We start from the raw sequence: 20,868 nt of genomic DNA, 5'->3' as shown, positions 1-20,868 counted from the left end.
TTCTTCAGCTTCCTATTTCCTCCACTAGTCTTGTGAGGTCTTTGCAAGAGTCACAAGATTTTTCTTTTCTCGACTTAGTCATTGGAGGGCTATAAACATTTTAATATGGACATCCTTAGCGGTGAAGAGTGGAGGTGGCCTGGTAATAAGTGTATGGTACTTCCCTGACTCTAAAACCTATGCAGTGGGAACTCTGCTTTTCATCTCGAGCCCTTGGATTGTAACAGTTTCTAGGACTTTGCTCCCAAATGCTACTTTAGGGGAAGGGTGTTTTCAGGGATATCCTCACCTGAGCAACGGCAATTGCTTCTATTTATTTTATTGTCATTGCAAGGTATTCCTGACCACCCTTCCAGTTGGGAGGACTTAATTCATTAAGTATATAAACAGAGATTAGTTTTGCAGTCCTAGTAATTGGGGAGCAACAGTTGTTGACAGCAGGCCCAAGCTGACTCAGGGATTCTTCAGTAGTCACATGAGCTGAGGCTGTATCTCTCCTCTCTGTCCCCACCCGAGTCTTATCCTATCTTCATCTCTTGCAGTCGCAAGGTTAGTCATGGCACTTCCTGAAGCCTGCCTGGGTACTATATTCTTGGAGATGATTTTCCCAGGAGACTAGATTCCTGGAGCTGCACTAGTGAGAGATGGGAAGGAAAGGAGAAGCGAGACCAATGCTGGTTAAGCAACTGGTGTGTCACACAAAACCTGGTGGTTTGCAGGAGATTTTCTCAAAAACCTTTCAGTGATTTCTTGACAAAATTTTAACTTCACCGTCCAAACATTTAACACTATTAAATTTATGTGTTTATAGGAACTTCACAGACAGAGATCTCCAGGTGTTTCATTTGGTTTCTCAGTGTTCAATGTGATGAATGCCATCATGGGAAGTGGCATCCTTGGCTTGGCTTATGTTATGGCTAATACTGGCATCCTTGGATTTAGGTGAGTTTAAAGAAAAGTAATTTACAATCACCCCATCCCCTCATTTTAACAGTACACTAAAAAGATAGGTTCCAGAAGATGCTGTTATACAGTTTTTAGTTAAATTGTTTCTGGGCTTTTAGCATTTTTCTTGCTACTCTTATCTTGCTAGTCTGTAGCAAAGAGGGATGCTATATAGTTTGTATCTTTTTTATCAAAAAGTGTGGCTAGTCATTAAAAATGGGTACTTGAGGGCCGGCCCGGTGGCTCACTCGGGAGAGTGTGGTGCTGGTAGCACCGAGGCCGCGGGTTTGGATCCTATATAGGGATGGCCGGTGCAGACGACACCAAGCCAAGGGTTGCGATCCCCTTACCGGTCAAAAAAAACCGAACTTGACCCATACTTGTTTATAACCTTGAAGTGGCTTATTCATTGTGTCAGGCCGAAGTGAATCGAAGTTTATCAGCCATGCAAACTACTTCTAAATAACAATTTTGTGAGGGCAAAAAAAGCACATAATCTTTTTATTTCTCTCCATCTCTTCCTCTCCTTCTATTGGTAATTAGTCTTGTTTTACTTTCTGAGGTCAGGCATGTATTCTATGCCAGTTCCTTTTCATCTTTCAAAACTTGGCTCATAGGCCAGATAGCCCTGAATAAAACACATTCCTGGCTTTTCTCTGCTCCCATAGTACTTTGTACATTCATTCTGTTATTATAATGTATTCTAATGATTTGTTTGCAAGTTGATCTCTCCACTATAAAATCCTTTAGAACTGGACTTTATCCTTAACGTCTAACACCATGGCTAACAGAATGAATGAACAAGTTTGTTTTGTTTGTTTTGTCAGGAGATGCCAACCTGTTTTACTGGGAAATTTAAAATACCTAGAGAATCTCATTTATTCCCTACTTTTACTACAAATTTCTTGATAAGTAAACCAACTTGCTTTTATTATGGAATGTACTTACAATCACCTAAGGACATAATCACCTTAGGCAAGACATAATCAGAGGACTTATTAATTTATTTAATGACTGTTGTTCAACCACTCAGAGACAGTTCCTGTGAACATATGGATGTGAAGAAACTTATTTTCATAATGAGACATCATAAAAAAGATACACTCTTAGGGGTTTGACCATGTATTTTTTTATATTTTAGTTTCTTGCTGCTGATAGTTGCTCTTCTGGCTTCTTACTCAGTCCATCTCCTGCTTAGTATGTGTATTCATACAGGTGAGTAAATATGTTATGCTGTTTCATTTGATGAAATAGTCCCTTGAATTTGTATCTCCATAAAAGATTGAATGTCTCAGATCTAACTTCCAGTGGGTATACGTTATTATTAGGTAGGGTGTTTGAAATGGAGAATTTCAAAAGGCCAGCATTACTCACATAGACCCAATCCTGTGGGGGAATATCCAAGGACAGGACGGGAGGAGGAAATTAGCATTCTTACATGCTATCCTCTACAACACACAACATAGTTTTCTGAGTTAGAGTAGATTAGGGGAACTACCTAAAAGGTGTTCAAAGTATCTAAACCATATGCTTATGGGGAAGCAGTAGACAGATGTTCATCCCTATCGTAATTCTCCTGGGGTAATCGTTTCCTCAAGGAGAACACTTTCCCAAATATACTGTTGCCTTCCCTGTCTCCTGTCTGTCTGATAGAGGTAGGGGAGGCAGAATTAAGATTGGAAGGCAAGGTTACAAAGACTTGGATTTATTTAGATACATTTCGTATTTTTACTTGCAAGACTAGGATAAGGTACTTTTTCCTAAGCGACAGAAGTATGTGCAATTAATACAATATATATGTGTAGATGTGCTTTTCCATTTGGAACTTTATTATGCAATTCGGTCATGTATTGAATAAGTTATTTTAAATTGTAATGAATAAAAGTATATGAATTACAGAACTGCTTTTATAAAATTTTCCTTTTGTCATTAACAAGTATTCTGTGTCCATCAATCCTGGTCTTTTTATCTGTCTAGTTTTGTGGGGTCTTTTTTTTTTTTTTTGGATTAGGTCAGTTTTGATGCCAAAATCATGGGTTTAATTCCTGTATGAGTGAGCTCTGTCTGGTCTTGTGGTGGTTTACAGACTTTAATATGCAGAATAGATAAAGATGGGACTATTCTTGGCTGAAACAGGTGAGAGAAACCCAAAGGTATTTCTTGAGAATTTTAAGACTCTTCAGAACATCGTTCTAAAATTGCTGCTCCAGTTTCTTTCCTAAAACCTGTCTATGCATCAGAAACACTTTTAGACCTTTTTATACATAGATTTCTAAGCCTCAGGAATTCTAATTTCAAAAATCTGAGGTAGGATTCAGGAATGTGTTTTTTTTAAAAAAAGCCTGCAGGTGATTCTTATGCAAAACCAGTTTAGAGTCTGTAGTTCTTAGCTATAACTTGTTCCAGTGCTTGTGGTCATGCAGCCTACAAATACATGCCTCTGCTTTCAAGGGATTTGGGTGAATGTATAGACAGATAAAAGTGCTAGGAAACAAGGCAAATATTAATCTCAAAGTAACAATTTGTTCCTAACAGCATCCTGAATTCAGGTACAGTAGCTTTAGATAAATGTATTTATAAATCCTCTGAAACAACTAGAATTTTAAAAATGTATTTTGAAACTTTGCTTCTTTCTGTGAAAAAAATTATTTTTACTTAATTGTGACAGTTTAACATCTCAATACGTTCTTTTAATGAACTCTATTAAAAGTAATACTTTAGTCAATTATGTGGCAATTGTGTCTTCATTAACATGTTTTATTGTATTATTTTGATTATTTGACAGTAGTATTCAATTTATGGAGATTTCTAAGTAATGTTAATTTTTTTCCCTCTCCTTCAGTTCATTTATATTTAACTTTAAAATTCTGACTAACACTGTCTGTTCTTTTCTGAAACTCTGGGGCACATCAAGTGAAAAAATCTGTTTCTCTTTCTTCTTCCTTTTTCTTTGATTTTTGTAACTTACTTGAGTTCATGAACTAACTTCTTCATGGTTCTTCATATACGGTGATGCACCTGCCTTCCTTCCATTGATTGAATTCTTTCAGTCATTATAAAGTTCTCTGTGGAGGTAGGCTTTTTTTTTTTCCCATATAGACATTCATATTTAAAAGGCTAGAGAATAACATGTAGCTATCACACTCCCTCCCCACCTCCTGTTTGTTGGAATATCATAAAGGAGTATTATGCTCAGATTGGATTTATTGGTCAGAGAAAGAGCTATCATAAATCTTAGAAATAGCTTCAGGACTTCTCTTGGTTGCTGAGGTGGCATATAAGGTATCTTATTCTCTCTAGCCACAGTTTGTCATCTGTAAAATGGCCATGATAATACTTTTCTCTTGGGAATTGTTATGGGGATGAAATAAAATAATGTATATAAGATGTCAAGTCCTTGGTAAATGCTGGCTTTTATTGTGAGTCCATTTCCACATACAATATGTTACCATTTCCGTACCTTTATAGAGACCTGGAAGTTTATTTTCTGGAGAAGGTAAACCAAAAGGACTCTAGATTCATAGATATTAGCTATAATTAAGGGCAGGGTCATCTTACTGAAAACAAGGAAATTAAATGAAATTAAATGAATTACTGACTGAAGGGGAGTCTCAGTTAGTAGAAGTTGTGAGAATGCTGGCACCAAGGCTTCTACTTTCAGTTAAGGGATTGGAGGAGTACTTTCTACAGAACTTCTCCTTCCCAGAAGGAAAGACCTAAAGCTACAAGAGGGCTCCCCAGGAAAGAGCTGAGTTCCTTCTGTTTGATCATCATATAAGAAAGCCTACCACTTAACAAGCCTCATCTGTGCACACAGAGTTTCTATTTAGCCTTCCAGTGCCTCACACTTACATCAAGAGATAGATAGCTAAAGTATCACATACATTTCAGGAAAACCTTTAACATGAAAGATACATTCTAAAACAACACACACACACAAAACACAGAACAACAACAGCAACAATAGTGAAATACCTCTATATACCTATTAGAAGGTAAAAATCTGAAACACTGACAATATCAAATGCTGACAAGGATATGGGACAACAGAGACTCTCATTCTTTGCTGCTGGAAATGCAGAATGGTACAGTCACTTTGGAATACAGTGTGGCAGGTTTTAACAAAACTAAACATACTCTTCCTGTATCATCCAGCAGCAATGCTCCTTGGTATTTACCCAAATCAGTTCAAGACTTGTATCTACACAAAAACCTGCATATGGATGTATATAGCAGCTTTATTCATAATTGCCAAAATTTGGAAGCAATCAAAATGTCCTTCAGTAGGTGAATGGATAAACGAACTGTGATATGTTCGTACAATGAGAGGTTATTCAGCATGAAAAGGAAATGAGCCATCAAGCCATGAAAAGGCATGGAGGAATCTTAAATGCATTTTATCAAGTGAAAGAAGCCATACTATCCAGCAATTGCTTTTGTGTCTATATATTCAAAAGAAATGAAATCAGAACCTTGTAGAGATATCTATGCTCCCATGTTCACTGCAGCATTGTTCACAGTAGCTGAGATATGGAAGCAAGCTAAATGTCTGTCAGGAGATGAATGGATAAAGAAACAGTGGTGTGTGTATATATATAAAATTTTATATATTTCAGTGTATATGTATAATACAATAGTATATTATTGAGTTGAGCTTTAAAAAAGGAGAACCTGCCATTTGTGGCAAAATGGATGCACCTGAAGGACATGAAATGAACCAGACACAGAAAGAAAAACAGTGTATGATTTCACTTACATGTGGAGCCTAAAAAAGTTGAGTACACACAAACACAGAGTAGAACAGCGGTTACCAGGGATGGCACAGTAGGGGACTGGGGGATGGGGAGATGTTGATCAAAGGGTGCAAAGTTGCTGTTATGTAGGATAAATAAGTCTACAGAACTAATGGACAGCATGATAACTATGGTTAATATTGTATTGTTTACTGGAAACTTGCCAAGAGAGTAGATTTCAGGTGTTCTTTCACAAAAAGCAAGAAAAAGAAAAGGTGTGTGAGAGAATGGATATGTTAATTTGTTTGACTGTAGTAATCATTTCACTATGTATATCAAAACATCATGTTATATACCTTTGAACATATACAAATAAAAAAATAAGTAACCAATCTAAAAAGGCTATATACTGTGTGATTCCAACTAGATGACATTCTTGAAAAGGCAAAACTACGGAGGCAGTAAAAAGATCAGTGGTTGCCAAGGGCTAAGGGGGGAAGGCAGAGCATAGAGGATTTTTAGGGCAGTGAAACCACTCTGTATGATACCATAATGGTGGATATACTCCATTATACATTGTTAAGACCCATAGAATGTAAAACACCAAAAATGAACCCTGATGTAAATTATGTCATAATGACATTTCAGTGTAGGTTCATCTGTTGTAACAAATGTACCACCTTGGTGTGGGGTGCTGATGGTGGCGGAGACTGTACATGTGTGGGGCAGGAGGTATACGGGAACTCTCTGTACTTTCTGTACAATTTTGCTCTGAACCAGAAACTGCTGTAGAGATGAAATATATTTTAAAAAAAAACACAAATAAGGAAGGAAGCAAATAAAATCAGAGGAAAAGAGGAAACAGATAATGCAGAGATCAGATGAAAACTTAAAAATTACTGTATTTAAGAGCTTCAGATAACAAAAGGAAGATATTGAGATATTGCATCCTTGAAACAAGAACAAGAAATTATAAAAAGGGTATATTCAGAAAACACAAGAGTCCTAGAATTAAAAAGTAAAATTAATTTAGTAGTTGGGTTGGAATAACTAAGGAAATCTGGGGGGTATAGAAGGGGGGAAGGGCTGGGAAGGCAGCTTGAAAATGGGAAAGAAAAGATAAGAAAATTAGAGGAGCATTCTGGGAGGTCCAACATGCAAGTAATAGGAATTCCACAAAGAAAGAAGAGGTAAAATAGGATGGTAGAAAATTACCAACAGAATACAAATAAAAGTTGGTGTAACTAAAGGAAATTAATTTCCAGATTAAAAGGGTTCCTACTAGTACCCAATATAAGAATTGTAAAATAATTCATATCGAGACACAGTGTGAATGATCAGAAACCCAGTTTTAAAGAGAATATCTAAAAGCTTACAGAGAGAAGAAACAAACAAAAAACTCTCTTAGAAAAAGAGTCAAGAACCATAATGGCAAAGGTCTTAGGAGCAATACTGTAAATTAGAAGAAATACCTTCAAAATTCTTGTGGAAAATGATTTCAATTTGGAATTCTATACCCAGCCAAACTATCATTTAAATGTGAAGTTTGAATAGTGGCATTTTATATATGCAAGGTCTCAAAAAATTATCTCTGAGCCACCTTTACATAGTGAGCAATGGAGGATACCCTTTAGCAAAGTTAGGGAGTAATAAAGAAACAGGGAATCTAATCTAGCACAGGGGGGAAGTGAAGGCAATTCCTAGGACATCAGCTCAGCAGCAGATCTAAGTGTCATCTACAGATTGGAATAATTCTTTTCACAAAGGCACAGTCCTCCAGGTCATGCTTGCCCTCAGGATTGTGTTCAGGGTAGAAACACTTTTCTTATTCCTCTTCCCAAAGGGAGTGCCTTTCTCATTTGTCAATCTAGCTCTAATTTGCATTAACAGTAGTATGTGAGTAGATTAGCAGTCAGGCCTGGCTAAAAATAAAATAGGGATTGAACCAAAGTAGTAATGAGGGGAATAAAAGAAAGAAACAGGTTGAGAAAGGTGGGGGAGTTACAATTGAGAAGAGCTGATGTCTAAGTGAATGTGGAGAGTAAAGGAGAAGGAGACGTCTAGTCCCAGATTCTGGCTTGGGCCACTGGGTTAACAGTGTCATTGATGGAAATAGGAACACAGTAAGAGGAGGTGGTTCAAAATAAACTGAGTTCAGTCTTGGGTGTGTGGACTTCGAAGTATATGTAAGTGGACAGGTCTTGGAACTGAAGCACAGGATAGAGGTTTATTCATTCGTTCTCTTTTATCTATTAGGAATGCAGAGATAAACAGTTACCAGTTCCTTCCCTGAACAAGCTCATAGTCTAAAAGGAGAGACAAATACATAAGCAAATAATTTATAATGTAGCGTGATAAGTTTAACAATTTAAATATGTGCAAAGTATAGTGATAACTCAGAGGAGAGAGTGATTTTCTCTCTGGGTTGGAGAGGGCTGGTAAGTAAATGTACCTGGAGGGCTGGGCTAAAAAAGGAATTTGACTAGCAGACAAGGCAAAAGGGAGCACTTCAGCATGGGCAAATGTACAAAGGCATATACTGCATATTGTATTCAAGGTACCAAAAATAGTTTACTGTTATTAGTGCATAAGATACAGTGGAGAGGGCCGGCCCGGTGGCGCACTGCTACAGTGCGCCGTTTGGGAGCGAGGCGGCGCTCCCGCCGAGGGTTCGGATCCCACATACAGACCAGTTCCTGCTCACTGGCTGAGCGAGGTGCGGGCGCAACACCGAGGGTTGCAATCCCGTTGCCGGTCCCGGTCCGGTACGGGTGCGACACTGAGGGTTGCGATCTGTTGCCGGACACGAAAAAAGACAAAAAGGAGAGAAAAAAAAAAAAAAAAGATACAGTGGAGAAAATTAAACTGGAGAGGTAGACAAGTCTCAGATCCTAAGGCATATGGAGTTTTTGCTGAGGCAGTGAGAAGCCACTGAGGTTGCTGAAAAGAGTCAGGGTAGATACTGGAATTCATCACTGTTGCTTCCAAAGAGAATTTGGTCCTTCCTAGAGCCCAGAACATAGTCTCTTTCTCTGAAAAAGAGAACGTATTCCCTTATCTTCCTCTACCTAAAGAAGGTTTCAGTTCTTTCATGAGGAGTTTAGTTTCTAGTAATGATGAGTAAATAAAGAAGGAATAAAGTAGCCCTTTTGTGCTCCCCATTTTGTTTTTGTAAAAAAGCATAAAAGTTTTTAAAGTAAAAACCCTCTGGAGCAGTGATTTTCAACACTCTCTTTATATAACAAATATTTTCTAAATGTTTCCTTTATGTCAGAAAGGAAATCCCCATAGGTATTATAACTTACCTGTGGCGAGTTGAATAATGGCCCCCCAAAAGATAGCCACATCCTAAACCCTGCAACCTGTGACTGTTTCCTTATACAGCAAAAAAGGACTCTGCAAATATGACTAAGTTAAGGATGTTGAGGTGGAGAGATTGTCCTGGTGGGCTATAAATTCAGTCACATGTATTATGGAGGGATGATCACAGACAGAAGAGGAAAAGACCACGTGACCACAGAAGCAGAGACTGGAGTGAGATGACCACAAACTAAGGCATGCCAGCAGTTACCAGAAACTGGAAGAGGCAAGGAATGGATTCTCTAGAGCCTTCAGAGGGAGCGTGGCCCTGTTGATACCTTGATTTTGACCTGATGAAACTGATTTTGGACCTCTGGATTGTAGAACTGTGAAAGAATAAATTTCTGTTGTTTTAAGCCACTTAACTTGTAATAATTTGTTACAGCAGCCGTAGGTAACTAATATACCACATATACATATTATGATACCATAACAGTAAAATAAAAGAAACAGAACAAAGTAAATGCTGTTGGTGATATGATTTTACATTTAGGGAACAATTTTTGACAAAATTCCAAACAAAACAAGTTATAGTCTTTCCTCCATTTATATGGAAATTGTATTGCTGGGAAATTTAGTATATATTCAGACCATTAACTATTGTTTTTGTAGCATCTACCATGTGTTTGACATACGGAGGATATTTAGTAAAAGCTGGATACATGGATGATGAATGAATGGATGTATTAGAACTACAGAGATTTATATTTTATAAGTTCCAAAATTAACATGAAAGGCAAAAATTTGTGATAGTCAAAATTACTTTTGAAAATTCTTATTATAGCTTATAAAATACAGTGTTCAATATCTACATGGTAGGTTAGACACCAACATACCATTTCTCAATAAAGCTGACAGCATCCTTTTTTTTTTTTTTTTGTTTTTTGGCCCAGCATTGGTCTGGGTATCATATGAAGTGTATGGATTGCTTTAGGATCGTGATGAATTCCATTGAACACGATGAGGTGCTCTCACTGTGAGAGGCACACAAGAACTGAAACTGACTGAAAGGCAATAGATTGATACTTCCCATTTCAAAGCTCACTGTGGACATTTGCTTATCTCTTGGAATGGTAGTCAGCTATCCAAACTATATTTTCATCCCTTTTTCCTCTTTTGATTAATGAGCATAGTTCAATAGACTCGCAACTAATTAAGTGGGCTGATTATGTAGCTCCATCTTCAGTAGATTACTGTTCTTGTCTCTAATGAGTGGTTCTCAGCTGTGCTTCATATGGCAATGCCTGGAGACATTTCTGGTTGTCACACCTGAGCACGAGGGAACAAGGGGAGGTGCTATTGGCATCTAGTGGGTAAAGGCCAGGGATCCTGCTAAACATCCTATAATACACAGGACAGCCCCCCCAACAAAGAATTATCTGGGCCAAAAAGTAGTGGCAAGGCTAAGAAACCCTGAGTTACATTGTGTGCGTGCTCTACTCATGTAGTCCTCCCTTCATAGTGTTTGCTTTGACATAAGCACAAGCTGAAATATTTGTTACTGGGCTGCAGGGAAGGATGAGCATTAGTCTCTGCAGGATTAAACATATTTTTAAATTAGCCTTCCCTTTTTATTTTTGTCAGAAGTAATATATGGTCACACGTGTGTGTGTGCATGCACACACTTAAGCAGGACTTGGAGCAGTTCCCACCCATTCTTCCCCACTTCTAGTTCCATTTCCCAGAGTTAGCAACATTTAAAGAGTTTTCATTTTTAATTCTTTTGGTGGTTGCCTTTCTTTTCTTTTTTTAAAGTTTATTATTTTTTTACATTCTATGATGTTGCAGAGCAGTTTGTGGGGGGGAGCAGAGGGGGAAGGAAATGGGCTGGGAGAAGCAGGAAGGAGGAAGGGTGGGATTGAGGCCTGTGGCTACCCCCTCATTCCTGTAGGGGAGACCAGGGGGCTTCCAGCAGTGTCTTGGTCATTGCTGGGCTGGGTGCAGATGTTGGGGGTGTGTGGCTGAAGCCTTCATCCCACCTTTGCCGCAGCTCAGCAGCCTGGGGCACTTCTTGCAGTAGCTTGGTGGTTGTCACTTGGCTGGGTGTGGGTGTCGGGGGCATGACTGAGGCCCAAGGGCCCCCCCCCCCCCAGGTTGGGAGAGCCCAGGGCGCTTCCTGTGGTGGCTCAGTGGTTGTCGCTGGGCTGGTTGCAGGTGTTGGCGGTGTGTGGCTGAGGCCTGAGGTCTTGGTGGTTGCCTTTCTAAGTCTAAATAATATCCTTGTACTATTACCTATTAATTTAAGAGATTATCTGTTGACTCTTCATTGCAGAAGGTGAAGATTTAGCTCAGGTATACTAAACCCTCCCCTTCCCTCTTCAAATTTTTGTTAGTTTATATCCAGTAGTTCTTTCAGTGATTCTTTTGTAAGTCTAAATAATACATTTAAACCTTTATTTTTGTCCCACTGACTTTAGACAGTATCTTTTGATTCCCTGTTATTAGTGCTCCTGTCCTTTTTCTTAACCTATCCTCTCCCTATTTCCCATAGTCTGTCTTCTGTACCCTCACATTGTCAAGGTTGACAATATTTACTTTCTGTTTTGTAATCATATTTAAGTTGTTTGTGTTTTTATCTATAGGTTGAGTCTAAAAGTTGAAAAACGAATGAATAGCTTTTATAGACCATGACTGTGTAAATAATGTTCACTGCAGACTAAGTTGAATTTTGGGTTCCCGTAAACTTCTCTATGCATGATGTATCACAGCTTCTGTGTCACTTGAAAGAATGTTCCTAGTATTCTAACATTCTGTTTTCCTTCACTGCATCCAGTGCTGTAAAATCATACCACATTCAGTTGGTACACTGACGTTTAAACACATATTAAGAAAGGTCAGAAGTGGTGGTAAAATTGCATAGTGAATACTCAAAACGTGAATGACCTGCACAGATATTATTACTGAGAAAAAAAGATGAGAGGAAAATGATAGAAAACACAGAAAGACAATAATTTCAAAATCACAAGGGTACATTCCATATGGCCAGCTTTGTGAGAGTTGAACTGTATTTGAATAACTCATGTCTCTCAATCCAGATCCAAAGATAATATTGCTGTTGCTGAAACTTGTGCTTTGTACTGTAACCAGGGTTTATTAATTGTCCTATTTCATTGAGGAAAAAATGCAAAGCAGACAGAACACTGGAGTAACTAGCTGGAAATATTTCATTAGTTCATGGGAAGCAGCTTTCCAAATGATTGCTGTGGAGGCCAAACTCTTGGTCTAGCCAAAATAGCATTAAAGTGTGCCTTGATGGCACATTAAAGAAGAAATTTACCCCCAATTTACTTGATTAAGATTTCTGCCCCGTCAAAACATAGCATTGATTTCTCTAATATCAAAAATAATTTCCTAAAATAGATTGCTAATGATTACTATTAGTTATTTATATAAGGAGGGTTGTGCTAAGTACTGCTTGTATGAATTCCTGTGAAAGGCTGAATTAATTTCATAATTTTCATGATTGTTATTCCTGTTCTGTAAGAATATGCTATTAATGTGACTGATCATCAGCACATCTCATTTTTGTATCTCTCAAAACATCTTTCATAAAACCTTGATTATATGAAAGAGCTGAAAAATATTTGTTATTAGTAGACCAAACAATAGTTCAATTACTAAATACCAAAAAAATTCAAGTTGCAGCTTAAATAAAACCTATCAGATATTTGGCAGAGGAAATGGAACGATTCAAGTAATATGGTTTTCAAAAATAAAGTTCTACAACCCCCATTATAGTCATCATAGAATATGTGAACCCACCCTCCCCCCCCAAAAAAAAGGAAAAGAAAGACTAAACAATCATTGTTACCATTTATGTGTAATTCATTCCAGTCTTTATGTGTTTTGCTTTATAGATCATACTTGGATCCTATTTTTTTCACTTGAAATATAATTGCCATAGTTCATGTTATTATAAACATAGTTTTTAATGACTATGTATTATTCTATCAGGTATACCTACTATAATTTACTTAAATTTAGGTTAGTTTTGTTTTTCCAGTATAAATAATGCCATGATGAGTATCTTCACATATAATGATTTCTCTTGATTTTAGTCTTATTTCCTAAGATAGAAGCTCTCTGGGATCAAATTTTAAAAATATTTTAAAGGTTAATTGTTCAAATTATGTTCCAGCAATCAGTACCAGTTTACACTGTTCCCAGCTTTTTAAAAAATTGCCCAAATGACAGAATAGAACTTTAAAAGTATTTCACTAGTGTTGTTTTGATTTATATGTTGAGATGCTCCAGAAAACCATTAAAAAGAGAGGATGTAGAGATAAAACATTTGGCTGACTGTGTACACATTTTATTTTAGTAAAGCCTCAGTGTTAAGCCAGAAGCCATTATTCATATTCATGACGTCTCAGGCATGGAAAAGCACTTCTAATTTTTGCAATGTAAAAGTCCAATGACAGTGACAGAACTGAATGACTAGCCAGACATGCTGACTGGAAAGCTAGAATTAGGACTTGAGCACTGTGTTCAGTCTCCATTTAAAAATCTAATGCTTTTTTTTACTCTCAATTTGAGAGTTTGCTATATTTAGAGATATTTATGTAAAACTAAAAAATAATGGACCCTGAAAGCAAGTTTGATATTGCTAAAATATATGCCACTATTGTTAAAAGTTGCAATTAAAACTCTTCACTAAGCTGTTTGAGTAGATTTTCTGAAATAGTAAAGGCTGTGTTTTAATTTTTAAAATTAAGAATAAGTGTTTGTTTATTTTTTAATTGGAACATAATCGATTAAATATATTTGTGGGTACAGAGATGACTATCAATACTTGTGTACAATATGTGATGTTCAAATCAGGATAATTACCCTATTCATCATTACAAAACATAATTATTTTTTGTGTCCATTAACCAATTTCTTGCTGATCCCTCACCTTCCAACCTCTAGTAACCACAGTTCTGATTTGTGATTGTTCTTTCTTTCTTTAATAAATGTTTAACTTATTAAATTTAGATAATCGAAATACCAGTTCTGTTTTGGAATATTTCAATATTAACATTTTTGCTCATAGTAAAAGTATTTACTTTTTATGTTCCCTAGATATACAATCTATACTTATTTTCTGCTGTTTAAAAATAAAACAAACCCTAGTTTAAACTTTTTGATGAGTGTTATCTTGTTAACTTGCTCACTGATTGAGAAACTGATGCAAGATATAAGCTATAAGGCAGGTGGATCTAAACTATTAGGAGTTTGCAAAAATTAATATGGGAAGTGTTTGAGCTACTTTCCCTGTTTCAGAATGACTAAGAGAAATCACAAATTTACCTGTGATCAGCCTACACAGATTAACTTAACACAGATACAAAGAGGTATCAGATAGGTAGATAGGTGGTTGTTAGTTGGTGACCAATATTATACTCTTTGTGTTGACATTGGTTACTTTATACTGATCGGAAACTTTTGCTTAGGAAAAATGAGAAATAATTATTAATATGTGCAATTTGAGAAACAAAAATCTTAACTTTAGAACATGAGCTACATTAAGAGGAAAAATAAAAGGAGTACATGGTGATTTTTTAAAAAGTGAAAACCATCACTACTGAGTAAAAAGATATGTTCTAGAAAGACATCTGAAAATCATGGGCCATTGTGGGTTATATTTTGGGGTAAAAATTAAAGATTTGATGAAGAAAATTATCAAAGACCTTTACATAAAATACCCAATTAAGTCCAACCTTCTTTTTTTAGTCTTGTCTTTATTTGAGAATGTTCTAGAGAATTTTCTTTTCTCATACTTGTGTCTAATCCTGATTGGCCTGGGTCATAAGAATTATACTATACTTAGTTTGTAGTAGTGCAATTAACTTTTCCCTTTAAGAACTGGCACACAAAACTTTTTTTGTAAAAGTGAAAATTATAATTTCTCTTAACAGCTGTAACATCTTATGAAGATCTTGGACTCCTTGCATTTGGATTACCTGGAAAGGTGATTATTTTATTCTCCTTATTATGTCCAAAACCCAAAGAGGCATTTTTTTCCTTGTATCAAGTTAAAAGACAAATATATACTCATATAAGAGAAAGACATTAGGGGAATAAAAGGAAACTAAAGTGAGAAAAGCAGGCAGAGAAAGAGAAGAAGTCTGTGTGCCCTTTCTAAAAATGTATCAATAACTTTAATTCAATACTTAAAATTTTAAATATATTTCATCCTAGTAAAGGAGAATAATGATTTGAAGAATTTGAAATCAGTTGTTTGAAGTTTTTCTTATTAATTTTCATTGCATTCTCTGAGTAAATCTTCATAACAACAATAGAAGAAAGCAGTGTAGAATTAAAATTATAGTATGGCTATTTACAAAATCAGTAATTAGAAAATTATATCACTTAAGAGGTGAACAGTGCTAAAAGATTATCTAGTTAACCCGTCATTATATGTGAGGAAATTAAGGGGCCTGTTTGTCAACAATTGTAAAAAGCCAGTATCACATCCTAGTACTCTAGACTCTAAATCTATTGTTTTTCCTGCTCAAAATAAGAGAAGTAAAAGCAATACCTATTGGGCACTCACTTGCCCATTACAGGCATACTAAACTTATTTAAGAGGTAGGGGAAGACACTATCTTATTCCATGTAGACTCTAAATCTATTGTTTTTCCTGCTCAAAATAAGAGAAGTAAAAGCAATACCTATTGGGCACTCATTTGCCCATTACAGGCATACTAAACTTATTTAAGAGGTAGGGGAAGACACTATCTTATTCCATAGGTGATTAGGGGTTAAACACTACTGTTAGTGCTGTAGTACATTTTTATTTCTGAAGTGCTGCCATACAACTAAAATCATTCATTTTGGTTCCAAACAGGAATTTTTCTTTTTGTTTGTAAATCTGTTGCTTGTATTTTGTTGTTATTTTTTGATTGGGGAATAAAAATTGTGTATATTTATCATGTACAACATGTTGTTTTGAAATATGTACACATTGTGGAATGGCTAAATTGAGCTAATTAATATGTGCATCTACCTCACATATTTATCATTTTTTGTTTTGTTTTTAGTCTAAAAGGATACTGTATTTGTGGATGGCTAAACTAATGTCTAAGAAGTGAATCTGAGAGGAAACAGATATAGCTGTGTAATGGGGAGAAAAACCTGTATTTATATGCCAATTAAGTTTGTTTTTAAAGTATAAAAGGGAATGTTTAAATCATGTACTAGGTAGCCTCATGGCTTGGACTTTAATAACCTGAAACTTGAGCAAAACAGAGAATATATTACTTGAGGATAGAGAGTTTTGTTAATCATCCCTGATAACAATTTCTCTTTCCTACAGATCAGGATGTTTAGTGTAATGAGTGATCCATTTCCTGCATCTAGTTTAATCTGGAAGATGAAGAAAATGTTATTTGTATAAGAAAATTCCCTAATTAATTTAATATGATTTACAAACATGACATTAAGTATCATCACTGACATCACTGTCTTCACACATTAGTATTTTCTGCATTTCTTGTACAGCACCAACATCTAAAAGAAGAGTATGGATTATTGAGAGTCTGCTTTTCCTAAAATTCTAGAGGAGTTGCATTAGTATTTTAATAGATGCATTCAGTTCAGAGCAGGCAGGTACACTAGACAGAGCATACTCTGAATGAAGAGGAGTTGTTATTTGTTTCTTTGTTTCCTCCCCACTCCCACAGATATATGGATATGATATATGATAGGATAATATTGTACTGAGAATCAAAGAAATATTTTTGAAGTGTTTTGAACTTTTTAAAGAAAAATTTTTTAGGGTTTTTTTTTTTTTTTTTTGCTTTTTGGGACCGGCCGCACCGCGCTCAGCCAGTGAGCACTGTGAGCGCACAGGTCATCCCTATATAGGGTCCGAACCCATGGTGGGAGCGCTGCTGCAATCCCAGCGCCACACTCTCCCGAGTGCGCCACGGGCTCAGCCCAGAAAAATTTTTTAAATTGTCTATAAATCAATGTATTTACTCACCAGACAAATACTTATTGAGCAAATATCCTGCTTTATGCACTGTGCTAGACACTGAAGACATGGATAGGAAGGTAAATAGAATTTTGGCTTTTTAGATATTAAATGCTTAAATTCAGCCAAAGTATGGAAAAATAATCATTAATAAGATGATATTATTGCTTTTGTGCAAAATGTTTTTTTTTTTTTCCTTTTTGTCTTTTTTCATGACTGGCAACGGATCGCAACCCTCAGTGTTGCGCCTGTACCGGACCGGGACCGGCAACGGGATCGCAACCCTCGGTGTTGCCCCTGCACCTCGCTCAGCCAGTGAGCGGCCGGTCTGTATGTGGGATCCGAACCCTCGGCGGGAGCGCCGCTGCGCTTCCCAAGCGGCACACTGTAGGAGTGTGCCACCGGGCCGGCCCTGTGCAAAATGTTAATAGAAAAATTCAAATATCATGTGTGACTGACAGTAGGTATCATCTGTACTGAAGATATTGTACACAAGTTCAAAATTTTTTTCACAAATAAATGTGACATTTTGGAACCGATTTTTAAATGGGTTGAAAAAGTTGTTTCTGGAAAATGTTAGAGTGGCAATCACATCTCCAAAGACACCTTGCCACATTTTCATGTCATTGGCATTCCTCTGCAAACCCCAAGGCCTCTAGTCCTAACAACTTAGACCGTTTCCAGGATAGGCAAATGCTCTGCTACTGATGGGATTCCTAGTAGAGATGGGCCTAAAGAATGATCTGTTCCCAATCCTTGTAGAACCGAATGATGCTAGATAAATAGTCAGCTCCAAACACACACTGGGAGTTCCAGTCCACCAAGATTTGAGTGATGGTAAGGCCCAAGTGGAAGGACAATGATTAACCATTTCCTGTAAGGATATCTGATTACCAGTAATGGGCAAAGTGCTACCTTGAGTTTCCCAGGAACCTCATCAAAGATCATAAGCTAGCAAGCCAGCAGTCTGAACTTAGTCCTCAGATATATTCCGTTTGGTTCAAATCTTTTTTATTTTTTACTGGTTGCTAACTAAGAGTCATGAAGTTTTTTAAAAATTCCATTTTTGATGTTCCTTGAAAAATCAAAAGATCTGGCTACATTGGATTTACATTCTCACATGCCATCAGCTGGCCAGAACTGAGTAGCAGCTGCCCCATTTTGAAGTGGGAGCAGTTCTCCAATATACTACAGTTCTTGTCACCCCCTATTGTTTTATACTCAGCTTAACTTCATGTTATTTGTTTTGAAACATTTTGCCTAAATTTTTAGGGTCTGAGAGTATGTGGATGCTAGATTTTTCTGCTCTAGACTTTATTAATCCCTGGAAATATGCTCAAAGGCTTGGTGTGTGCCAAGCTGATATACTCAGAAGACTATATCATTTCCTTTTATTCAATACAGCATTGGCACAGCAAACCCCAAACTGTCTTGGTCTACCTACTAAATCACTGTGGTAAAACCAGTAAGAGTCTTTATCATGAACAAGTGTTGAATTTTATCAAATGTTTTTTCAGCATCTATGGATGATCATATGGACCTTGTGTTTGATTTTATTGACATGGTGTATCACACATTTATTGATTTGTGTATGTTGAACCAACCTTGCATCCCTGGGATGAATCCCACTTGATCATGGTGTATAATTTTGTGTATGTATTGCTGTAATTCTGTTAGCTAGTATTTTATTGAGGATTTTTGCATCTATATTCATCAAGGATATTGGCCTGTAGTTTTCTTTTTTAGTTCTGTCTTTGTCTGGTTTTGGTATCAGGGTGATGTTTGCTTCATGAAATGCGTTTGGGAGAATTGCCTGTGTTTCAATCCTTTAGAATAGTTTGCAGAGAATTGGTGTCAATTCCTCTTTGAATGTTTGGTAGAATTCTACTGTGAATCCATCTGGTCCTGGGCTTTTCTTTGTTGTGAGCCTTCTGATAACAGCTTCAATCTCTTTTATTGTTATTGGTCTGTTCAGATTTTCTACATCATCTTGGCTCAGTTTTGGTAGTTTGTGTGTGTCCAGAAATTTATCCGTTTCCTCTAGATTTTCAAATTTGTTGGCATATACTTGTTTATAGTAGTCTCTAATGATTCCATGTATTTCAGAGGTATCAGTTATAATATCACCTTTTTCATTTCTAATTTTTGTTATTTGGGTCTTCTCTCTTCTTTTTTTAGTTAGCTGTGTTAATGGTTGTCAATTTTATTTATCTTTTCAAAAAAACCAACTTTTTGATTCATTGATCTTTCATATCTTCTTTTGGGTTTCAATTTCATTAAGTTCTGCTCTGATCTTAATGATTTCTTTCCATCTGCTAACTTTGGGTTTGGATTGTTCTTGTTTTTCTAGTTCTTTAAGGTGAAGTATTAGGTTGTTCACTTGCCATCTTTCCATTCTTCTGAAGTAAGCATTTAATATGATAAATTTCCCCCTTAGTACTGGTTTTGCAGTATCCCACAGGTTTGGGTATGATGTATCGTTGTTTTCATTAGTTTCAATTAATTTTTTGATTTTCTGTTTGATTTCCTCTTGGACCCATATGTCATTAAGTAGAATGCTATTTAATTTCCATGTGTTTGTATAGTTTCCAGAATTTCGTTTGTTATTGATTTCTAATTTTAATCCAATGTGATCTATCCTGGAGAATGATTCATGTGCTGATGAGAAGAATGAATATTCTGAGGTTGTTGGAATGGAATGTTCTGTAGATATCTGCCAAGTCTGATTGGTCTAGAGCGTTGTTTAGATCTTGTGTTTCTCTGCTGATTCTTTGCCCAGATGATCTGTCCAATATTGATAGTGGGGTGTTCAGGTCCCCTGCTGTTATGGTATTAGTGTCTGTTTCTTTCTTTAGGTCTAATAGAGTTTGCCTTATAAATCTGCCTGCTCCGACATTGGGTGCATAATATTTATGATTGTTATGTCTTCTTGATGGATCAATCCTTTTATCATTATGTAGTGGCCCTCATTATCTCTTTTTATGGTTTTGAGTTTAAAGTCTATTTTATCAGATATAAGAATAGCTACTGCAGCTCGTTTTTCATTTCTGTTTGTGTGGTAAATCTTTTTCCATCCTTTCACTACAAGTTAGGTATAGATGGAAAGTATCTCAACATAATTAAAGCCATATATGATAAACTCACTGCCAATATCATCCTGAGTGGGGAAAAGCTAAAAGCTCTTCCTTTAAGAACAGGAACTAGACAAGGATGCCCACTCTCACCACTCCTATTCAACATAGTGTTGGAAGTACTAGCCAGAGCAGTCAGAGAAGAGAAGGAAGTAAAGGGCATCCAGATTGGAAAAGATGAAGTCAAGCTGTCCCTGTTTGCAGATGACATGATCCTATATATTGAACTGCCTAAAGCATCTATAAAAAAACTCTTAGAGTTGATAAATTATTTCAGCAAGGTAGCAGGATACAAAATCAACACACAAATATCAGTAGCATTTCTATTCTCCAATAGTGAATATGCAGAAAGAGAAATCAAAAAGCTTGCCCATTTACAATAGCCACCAAAAATTAAAATACTTAGGAATAGAGTTAACCAAGGATGTGAAAAATCTCTATGAGAACTACAAACCACTGCTGAGAGAAATTAAAGAGGACACAAGGGGATGGAAAGATATCCCATGCTCTTGGATTGGAAGAATCAAAATTGTGAAAATGTCCATACTACCCAAAGTGATGTACAGATTCAATGCAGTCCCCATCAAAATTCCAATGATAGGGGCCGGCCCGGTGGTGCACTGGATGGTGCGCCGCTTGGGAAGCGCGGCGGCGCTCCCGCCCGAGGGTTCGGATCCCACATACAGACCGGTTCCCGCTCACTGGCTGAGCGAGGCGCGGGAGCAACACCGAGGTTTGC

The 20,868-nt window shown here is 36.7% G+C and overlaps 1 protein-coding gene across 2 annotated transcripts in view; it reads left to right on the top strand.

Annotated features, from left to right (window-relative positions):
- SLC38A6 (solute carrier family 38, member 6) overlaps positions 1-20,868 on the top strand; it is a 57,816-nt gene that overhangs the window by 558 nt on the left and 36,390 nt on the right. For both annotated transcript variants that reach the window (XM_008565937.1, XM_008565938.1), the window contains exons 2-4: positions 812-942; positions 2,087-2,160; positions 14,939-14,991. In XM_008565937.1, coding sequence (XP_008564159.1) covers positions 812-942; positions 2,087-2,160; positions 14,939-14,991 — 258 coding nt within the window. The remainder of the gene's footprint in view (positions 1-811; positions 943-2,086; positions 2,161-14,938; positions 14,992-20,868) is intronic.

This window comes from Galeopterus variegatus, unplaced genomic scaffold, assembly GCF_000696425.1.
Source record: "Galeopterus variegatus unplaced genomic scaffold, G_variegatus-3.0.2 Scaffold215, whole genome shotgun sequence".
NCBI lineage: Eukaryota > Metazoa > Chordata > Mammalia > Dermoptera > Cynocephalidae > Galeopterus > Galeopterus variegatus.
This window is presented reverse-complemented; position numbering and strand designations above follow the sequence as displayed.